Here is a 9,453-nt window from a genome sequence, read left to right as displayed (position 1 = left end):
GCACTGAAAAGACTAAAGAAAACAAACTACGTGAAAATTCAAATATTTGTTTCTCTCTGATACAGGCACTAAGAAGTGAATAGTACCAGTCACTGAAAGACATCGGGAATCAATTTCTCTCAAGAAAACACATTATACACTAAAAATATAGAATAAAACCACACAGCATCAAAGGGATCATGGAAGACAGACAATTGAGAGTTTTGGAAAAAACGACGACAACATGTAACATCTACAATGTATGCAGACATCCCTTGGCAGTTTTATATATGCTATATATATTTCAAAATACACACCAACTGCCTGTTTGGCAGGTTGAGAAAATAGGAATACATCTTGGGAAGGTCGTGAAGAAAAAAAACACAAAGGAAAACAAGTTATTTACATTCAATAATTCAGTAGCCTTTAACATCTCTATATACATACATACTCTTTCTATATATGTACAGACTGCGATGGGATCCGAATGACGCTTGTTCCAAACACAAAAGAAAAATACAAAAACCCCTTGATAATTCGCTCGACAAATGTTTACAGGTCGCAGAGCTTTCTTCATTTACAAAGGAAATACTACACGCTGACGAGACAACCAGCATCTTTGGGGAACTTTAAGTCCTTGCAAGAGGTGCGTGTTCCCAACGGACCATGCAGCGACTGGAAAATAAATTGAAAACTTGCCGTGCAGAGGGGGGGTTTAGTGGGTTATAATTGCATTTACTGTGTCAGACATATCTTAAGTATGAAACTAGTTAACAAGTCAAAATTCAGTTGCTGCCGAGGGACAGTTTAAAAAAGAAAACCCAAAATTTTATCCCTTCAATTCCTAAGTCAAGTTAAATACGTATCTTCCCCTTCTACAGCACGCTTCCAAAACTCACGCGGTACAGACATCGCTGCCACTTTACATTTAGCTTTGCCCCCGTTATTGGAGACATCTATCCGTTATTAATTTTGTATCCATTTCAGATGGTGATTTGTACGAGGCAGATCCATGTCCCACAAGTAGGAAAAATACCGAGGCCATCCTCGCCTAGCCTGCTAATTTATGACATGACAATCGGTCTCTCCTTTTTCCTCCCCGTGAGGATGTCTGGCTTACGGATACCGCAGAGCTGCTCCTTATCCCATCCACAGCGCTATTTATTTTCCTTTTCTCCCCAAGCTTTATCAGCAGCTTATGCGAGGAACAAGCTACTACCAGAAAAACATACCCGAACCACCCAGCATGAATTGAAGAGAGAGAAAATGTTGCTGTAGCTTGAAGGCTAATTTTTTTTTTTTTTGGATGTTAACCTTTAAGATGTTTTAACACTCCAGAGCTGCGGATGCAGAGGTGTTAGTAACTGACTGACAAAGCCAAGGCATTGATGGTGCCAAGTAGCAGAGAGCAGGCAAAGGAGAGGAAGTGGGGGAGCGGATTTCTGGAATGGGAACGGTTCTTCGGGATCTTTTAAGTACTGTCGGGTTTTTTCCCTCCAGGGGACACAAGTCCATGGGAAGTTTAAGAGGGTGTGAGTGAAGAGGAGATGCTATGAACTCCCAAAATAAAGTAGGGTGGTTTGGTTATCAATGCAGAGAATATCCAATTCAATATTTGCTCATCCCGACAACCAAAGTTAGCGCAACAGGCTGAGAAAAGCACTTAGGAACTGAAGTGTATTTAAATAATGACTTGTTTAAAAAAAAAAATCACTATTTGTTAACCTACCACTTCTAGAACCATCTTACTGAGGATTAAGATTTAAAATATTATGTTACCATCTCAGATGGTAGAAGTTTCTACACCAAATAATAATAACTAAAAAAAGACAGCGAAGTCCGCACACAGCTTGCTGCTACTAGCAATTTGGTTCACTATCTGCTGCAACAGTGATCTGTCAACACACTTCTCAGAATCCCATTACTTTTCCTGGAATGGATGCCAAATACATCCAGTGGTGGGTACGAAGCACAGGAACATCCTCCCCCACAGCCTGTCTGTGGCCTACAGTTCTCCAAGGCATCATCAGCTCCTGCTGGTATCGCAGCACTCGGGCAAGCTTCCCTTTACCACCAGAGGATTAAGACGACTCCCAACACACCTACCACCCGCACTACAAGTACTTTACAGAGCTGTAGCGGGCGCTACGGCAATAGGGAACACGCTGTAGCGGGCGCTACGGCAATAGGGAACACGCCGATTTATTCTGGATCTGTATTTTCAGTTTGTCACAGGCGTGTGCAGGGGATTCATCCCCTTGACCATTCAGGGGGCTGAGGACAGCAGGCAGGCAGCAGGTGCTCTGTTACCGCACTGGGGTGCCAGCACAGGCAGCGTTAGCAGAACCTCAAGCAAAACAATTCACGTAAGGGAGCGCGCCTCAGCCTGAAGCGTGGAACTTTCCATTACTTACGGAAAAAAACTCTTTACGGCACTTGAATCCGGCTCACCGAGTGTTTGCAGAAGTGACATACGCTACAGTTGACTGCTGCTCTAAGTCTGTCAGGTGAGCCTTGCTTCAAATACGCATCAAGGTTTAAACACAGTTTACTTCTTGCCTCTAATGAGTTCAACTGAAATAGCTGGACTGCAAGACAGGAGCTGGTTAAAGCAGACTGGAACATGCCAAGTCCTGTCGAATTCCAATTGTACAGACTTGTTAGTTTTTTTGGAATACGGTGATTGCCTAAACAAGACTCCACTTCTTGTTAGTACAATAACTTTTATTTGACATCTACAAGATCATTATCTTGTAGTTTTTTTGGACAGGTTTATACAATCTCAATTTTTCAATAGTGCAACCTGTGCAAGCAAGAAATGACAAACATTGTCCTTCACTTTCTTATAAACATCTACTATTATAGGCAAAACAAAACTTACCCATATTATAGATAAGTGACTATTCACATTTGTACATTACAATTTCTTTTAAACAGCTCCAGATAAACTCTACAATGTCTTACAACATATTAAACAGTATTCAAGTTACTGGGTAACAGAAACAGCACATACAGCGGAACCCTCAAGTGTTTCCCATTCTCTAATTTACAGCTCAAGTAAGGTTTCATCTTACAAGTGACAAATTAAATTACATTAATGAAGTAAAAAATATAAGATTGTATGCGAGATGGAAGTGAATTTGCACTTAAGTTTCCATAACCACCTCGGATTAAGGAAATGCTTCGATTTAAGGAAAATAGGCGTCCAGCCATCTTTGCAGTACACATTAGGAATACCATTAATACATTAAAAATGAACTAATTTTAATTTAAGATGTTTATCACAAAAAGAACGTGTTGTAGACTCAAATATATAACCCCCAGGAGAGAACCAGAAAAAATGCAACACCTGGGTATAAACACTATAAAAATGCAATAACCAATGCTGTACAACTAAGATTGTGTTTCTCTCTGAATGCTGTCTTGTGTGTTTATCCTGTCCACGCCCGTTTCCAGAGACATGCACTGTCAAACAGAAACTGGGAAGGAACCTGAATGCATGATGTGCAACCTCTAGGTTTCATGCTTTTATAAACTCAGAAATTGAAGAGAAAAACCCAATATATATTTTCTATATATATACCCAATACATGCATTCAAGGATATCTCCCACAGCAATGGCATTGATGCACTGCGTTAAACCCTGAGCACTGTATGACAAGATAAAAATAAAGCCTGCTTGGGGATTTTCAAGCATTTTCAAACAAATTGTGGTTTGTAGCTTAAAAGGCCAAAAGTAAAAGCAAACAGGAAGCACTACAGAGAGCATAAGGAAAGACAGATGCACCACCATGAACAACTGCTGGCTTTCAGTTCTACCAACCTTTTTAGATCTCTTTATTCCCGAAGTATTTGAGAGCACACAACTGAACTGAAAAAGTTATATTTCTTTGGAATCTGTCCCTGATTTTTATGCAAGTGATATGCTTTTACAGCCTTTTCCTCAAACACCAAAGTCAACACCTGTAGTTTGTCCTCTTATGCATTGTTGAAATTGGTGATGCTTTGCGGGTGATGCTGCTGCCATATCTGCTGCTGTTGTACTGCAAGCTGTTGAGACTGGTCTGACGTCGACAGGAGGTTTACAAGGGGCGATACACAATTTGCAGGAATGATCAAACCTGAAAACAGCAACAAATCAGTTGTTTCATAAGCATGCCAACAGTTTGTTCCTGAAAACCTCCGGCTGATGATTCCGCTATTTAATTTATGCAACAGTCAACAGTGACCATTCCCAGTGTCGAGCCTAATCAAGCACAGCCACAAGTTCTGCTTCTCAGTTAAGAGGTTTATCTTCAGAAGCCACTAGATCCTTTAGGTCATGAAGCAGTAGAAAAGAAATTGCCATTTTGTCCCTGAAGACAAATTTTATTATGTTACCCGCTGCCAGATAAAGTGAGAAGTCAGCTGGTTTTGCTTTTCTAGTCTCACAGAAGTTACACCACCATGAAAGTTTAAACATGAAAAACCGAGTTTCAACACCTTAGCAAACTGAGTTACTGGCGTAGGAGCTGCCACGGTATCACACATCCACAGAAGTCCACATTTTAAAAAAAAAAAAAAGATTTCAGCCTCTCAGATACCTGCTATGAAGGCTTCACCAAGAGGTTTAGCAACAAGAAATGACATAATCATCCTGAAGTCATTCTAAACTATTGATTACACGTGACTTTCAGTAGCTCCAAAGCCATGAAAACAACCATTTCAAGGGCTTACTATTCTTCGCCAGAAGTGGGAAAAAAGTGGAGCCCTTTTGGGTTCAAAGGCAGGTTGGCTGGAACAGGCTGAACGACTTTTTTGTTCCTAGTAAATCAAAAGAACTGAGAGAATAAGTGTGCCAAAGCCTGGCTGGAAAAAAAAAAAGTCTTCCTTCTTTAACCTGACTCAGAACAGTGTGTGTACTACAAATACAGGTGTCAAGAGTTGCGCTTCTGCCCCTCCCCAACATACACACTGACAAGCCTTTCCTCTTGTAAGCATCTTCATACAGTCTCCTACGTGACTCTCAACACGGAGCGACGTGTAAGTTACAGCTACCTTCTACTCCAAGATGGAAATAAAGGAGCAGACAAGCCACTTACCTACGATCCTCTGCCCATCTTCTGTTCTTAGACGAACTATTTGCATTTTCACATTTGTACCACTCACAGAGGCTAGAACGCCTTCTACTTTTGTCCAGACGCTCAATACCGAACCGCACAAGACATAGTAAGTTCGACAACGGAGTCCCACTTCACAAACTAATCCCAAGCCTGCCTTCTTACAATTGCCTCTCCTGCAGCAGAGAGACAAAAAGCTTTCAAAAGAATTCTGAAAACAAAAAGCATCCAATTCAATTAAAAAGGAGACTTGAAGTTATTCAACACGTATTCAGAGTTGAGCGAGGGCTGCAAGGACACAGTGAGGGGAAGACACTTCATCCATAGCATGCCTCTAATGGTAAAGCTTTGAGAAGTGTTGGCCTATTTAGGACCAGATCTTCAAAATGTACAGACAGAGCTTTAAGCCAAAGATACCGCTCATTTAGATCACCTGAGAACCTGACTCTGTTACACATGAAACTGGTATCTGATCAGTGTATTTCAGAAGCTCCAATATTAATCTGAAACTTCTACCAGTTATACTGTTCCTGGGGAATTAAGACATCAGCTGCTGAGTTCAGACACACCGTTAGAAGAGGTAGCACAAAACCAGCTGTTTCTTGCACCTATCTCATCTCTACGTGAAGTATAAATACTTTCCCCCCAAATAACATTTGAATTATCCTACCCCAATAACAGATCAGATCAAGACACTTAAAGCACAAGCTACTCCTGGGTCATTGTACTTCCACTGGAGTGCAATTTATACATTAGCATTCGTCTAACATATTAAGGCTTTAAGGGCAAGTGCAAAGCTTCATGTTTCCACTCAAAGGCTGGGCCATTTGACTGGTCGTGGGACAATTTTTCTTAAGCAAGAAACAAGATTTCACATGCGTAACAGAAGAACAGAATAGTTATAAACCAGTTTAGGTAAACAGTTTAAGTTAAAGCATCTACGTGCATACAAATACTAACCAATAAGCATGGGTGCAGGTATCCGCGGAAGAATTGTACTGCTCTAACCAGTGTGGCAGAGCATCTTCAGAAGGTACCTGGAAAAGTCATTCGAAGTGGGAATAAAGTAAAACACATCCAGACTTGCATAGAACAAAAGCAATTTGGTCATTACTGTGAGAAAAGAGGGAGCGCCAGCATTCTGACGGTGAAGAGAGGTACATTATCCTGTAATTTCAGGCTAGTCAATGGACACGCCATCTCAAAGGTCAAGCAAAATGCTTGAACGTAAGAGAATCTCAGTAATGAGAATGGCAGAATCTCAGAGCTTTTCCAATAATCAACCTGATTATCAGAGTTTCCTCAAGTTTTTACAAATTCAACACTATAAAATTGTTTAAGAGAAGCGTTAGGTATCTTACCAGCCTCTAAACAAAAATAATTCATTACAGTATTTAAAACTTCATCAGCAAACAGCTGAAGCATCAGAATCATTGCTCAGAATACGCTGTACATAGCTCCTTATTTAAGAACGTTTGTACACCTTACACAGGAGCAAGACTTCTCCTTGCTAGACCCTAAAAACCCTCATTTTATATTACCACACCACAAATTATTTATATTCAGAAAGCTTTAGATATACAAATGCAGAAACCATGTAGATCTGCTTAAAAAGACCCAAATACAAGCTCTGCTCTGGAAAAATAAGCCTAGGTTTTTTACTTGCCAGAAGTATACACAAATACCAGAAAAAGAAAGTCCTTGTATTTATTTTCCCCCTTTTTTTTTTTAAATACCTTCTTGTATTTCTTTTTCAGGTCTGCACATGTTTCTAGTTTGAGTTGTTTCCCAGTATTTGGTCTGTATACTAAAAAAAGCTTCTTTTTAGGATTCACTTCTTTTACTAGAATAGCGGTTTTCTTGTTATTTCTTATCTGGAAAAGAAAGAAACCAAAAACTTCTTAAGTTGAAACATGCTGACAGTATCTACCTTAAGTGATTCCATACTGTGTTCTTTACAAGAGCAATACTGCGTGTGTGTGTGCAATAAGACAGCCAGTAATAACAAGGACACCTTTAGAAGACAGTACCCCTAATCTCCATGAACCTCACAACTTTGCCTTACAGTGAAAGCACCTGGTTTCTTGATGCAGGTTTAAGTAAGAGCTATTAATTTGGGCTCACATTCCTGTCAGAAAATATCCTGAGCGGCTAAAAAGGAATGCTTCGTACTTAGCGTTGGAAGCAAACTTAACATGAATTTTAATGTAAGATTGAAAGCATTTTGCAAAACTGAACAGTAATTAATTTGAACAGTAGATTTTTTCCAGAGGAGACAGCGTATTTGGTTAGCCCCCAAAACACTTCTCTGAACATAATCCAAGAGACAAAAGAATCTTACCTGTAGTGATAAATAAAATCCGTCATCTGGACCCGTCTGTTCTGCCCAGATCTTAGTTGCTTCGTCCCAAGACATTCCTCTCTCTACGCTGATCTAGAAGACAGCCGTGCAGGGGTGTTTGGGGACAGGCTTTAGAACAGGTACAGACATAGGAACTAAAGAACCATAGACCAAGTATTTCCCAGTGAAAGGCCTGGAACTTCCCCTCACTCAGCACATGCTTAGCTGATTACCACGTTTTAAAAAACTTATCGGCAAGCAAGTTTTGTTAGTTCATACAAAGAAGATACAGAATTAACTTACTGTGTATAGTTCTACGTGTCCAGAGGTAGAATATCCAGGAGTCAAAAACTTCTTAACGTCTGCCTTCCTTACTTTCTCATCCCCAGAGCCCAAATCTTAAAAGGGAAGGAGAGAGTTATTCTGTTTCTCTCTTCTTACTTAAGTACAAGAGTACCGAGAAGTTGATTTACTCACCTAAGATGCCCATATCGTATCTTCCGTTCTTTTTAGCATTTTGAATAACTGCATTTAACGTGTCAGAAAAGTACTGGAATAAAGCGTTCTGCTGATGTACTTCCATACCAAGAATTCTGTTCAGAAATTTCCCTATATTGTTATAATCTTAAAAAAGAATAAGAAATACATGTATTAGGTCAACAAAGACTAAATTTGATGACAACAAGCTCTCAATCAGTATTCAAGGAGTCTCAAAAAGACTACTTAAATCCATTCTTTCAGAAATGAGGAAAATATTCTGAAGTTCTCCAAAAAAGTCACTTTTTAGATAGTTACAACTTCAGTTCTGTTGCTAGGAATCCACTACCATGATACGAGATATTCCTAGCCACATTTTAAAGAGACACTAAACACACAAATACCTTTATCAAGCGTTAGTATTCCAGATCTGTCTTCTACATTTATCAAGCCTACGCCAATCAATCCCTGACGAACATCTAGGAAAAAGAAAAGAGTTAGATCATAGCTGCTTTGCCACCTAATGGTGGCAATGCTCTAAAGTGATTTGCATTTTCTGCATACTGGAGAACAATCAAAAGGCAGCTAATTACATCCAGTGAGTTATACTTACCTTTGAAGAAGTCTCCAGGAAAATCAGGAGGAGGTGAGACCATTGGGGAGTCTAAGTTCACAATGGATTTCATAACAATCTCTAAAGCATTTCTGCCATACTGCGTAAGAAAGAGAAAGTTGCTCTAACAACGTGATCCAGCATTTGTGCCTCAGCCCCAAGCACACGTGGTTTAACAAGCATTTGTAATTCACAATGTTTTTCTCTACAATAGTAAAGGGAACTGGTTATTAGCTTTTCAATTATAAACTACACTATATAAACAGCCCAGTCTTAATTTCTAATTAGAATTGCCAAATTAAGCTTTCAGTTGTGACTGAAAGGACACATACCATTTACCTAAGACTTGGATTGTTAGCAAATGCAGAAAAGTAATTTACACACATATTTGAGTTCTGTTTGCAAAGCCACGTGGAACAAAGAATGTTTTCTGGCTATCTCAGAAAGAGGCCTCCTATCAGAAAGTAATACAGTTAGAAGTAAAACACTTCACAGGAGACGGAAGAAATTCTTTCTCAACAGGTCATCTGTGGAATAAGCACCACAGCATGAGCTTTCAAACAGAAATAGAACCATCACCTTGTTGTCAAAATTGAATCTGCTGAGGTCTCGAGTTTCTGTAGCCCGTCTGTCACCATGGGTGAGGGCTCCCTGTTAAGACACACCTTTGTAATTAAATCAAATTTTAAGAACAACAAATCTTTAGCTGTATTTTCTCAAATGAAGGATCAGACTTCTTGAAACAATCTTACCAAGCTCTCCAGTCTTTTTGCAACTATCGATGCAAATCTTTGCTCTCCTGCCAATTCAGAAATTAGGAACACGTACTCTGGAGCAGTCACTTGGTTGGATCTATGAGTTCTTCCTGGATAATTAAGTAGAAGCACATACGTTAAATAAATTTCACTTTAATGAACATTTCTAATAAACTACCAATTGTGAAG

General features: G+C 39.6%; 1 protein-coding gene across 1 annotated transcript in view; it reads right to left on the bottom strand.

Annotated features, from left to right (window-relative positions):
* Positions 1–2,685: 2,685 nt before the first annotated feature.
* Positions 2,686–9,453, bottom strand: part of SBNO1 (strawberry notch homolog 1 (Drosophila)) — a 26,195-nt gene continuing 19,427 nt past the window's right edge. Inside the window, exons 21-31 of the mRNA XM_009321170.1 lie at positions 9,262–9,374; positions 9,089–9,160; positions 8,510–8,609; positions 8,301–8,375; positions 7,897–8,043; positions 7,723–7,817; positions 7,420–7,512; positions 6,815–6,952; positions 6,039–6,115; positions 5,061–5,254; positions 2,686–4,100 (exon numbers count right to left, since the gene is read on the bottom strand). Of these exons, the coding sequence (XP_009319445.1) occupies positions 3,958–4,100; positions 5,061–5,254; positions 6,039–6,115; positions 6,815–6,952; positions 7,420–7,512; positions 7,723–7,817; positions 7,897–8,043; positions 8,301–8,375; positions 8,510–8,609; positions 9,089–9,160; positions 9,262–9,374 (1,247 nt within the window). The 3' untranslated portion in view covers positions 2,686–3,957. The remainder of the gene's footprint in view (positions 4,101–5,060; positions 5,255–6,038; positions 6,116–6,814; positions 6,953–7,419; positions 7,513–7,722; positions 7,818–7,896; positions 8,044–8,300; positions 8,376–8,509; positions 8,610–9,088; positions 9,161–9,261; positions 9,375–9,453) is intronic.

Source organism: Pygoscelis adeliae, unplaced genomic scaffold (genome assembly GCF_000699105.1).
Source record: "Pygoscelis adeliae isolate BGI_AS28 unplaced genomic scaffold, ASM69910v1 Scaffold93, whole genome shotgun sequence".
Classification (NCBI taxonomy): Eukaryota; Metazoa; Chordata; class Aves; order Sphenisciformes; family Spheniscidae; genus Pygoscelis; species Pygoscelis adeliae.
Note: the sequence above shows the minus strand (reverse complement) of the source record. Positions and strands in the feature narration are given on the sequence as shown.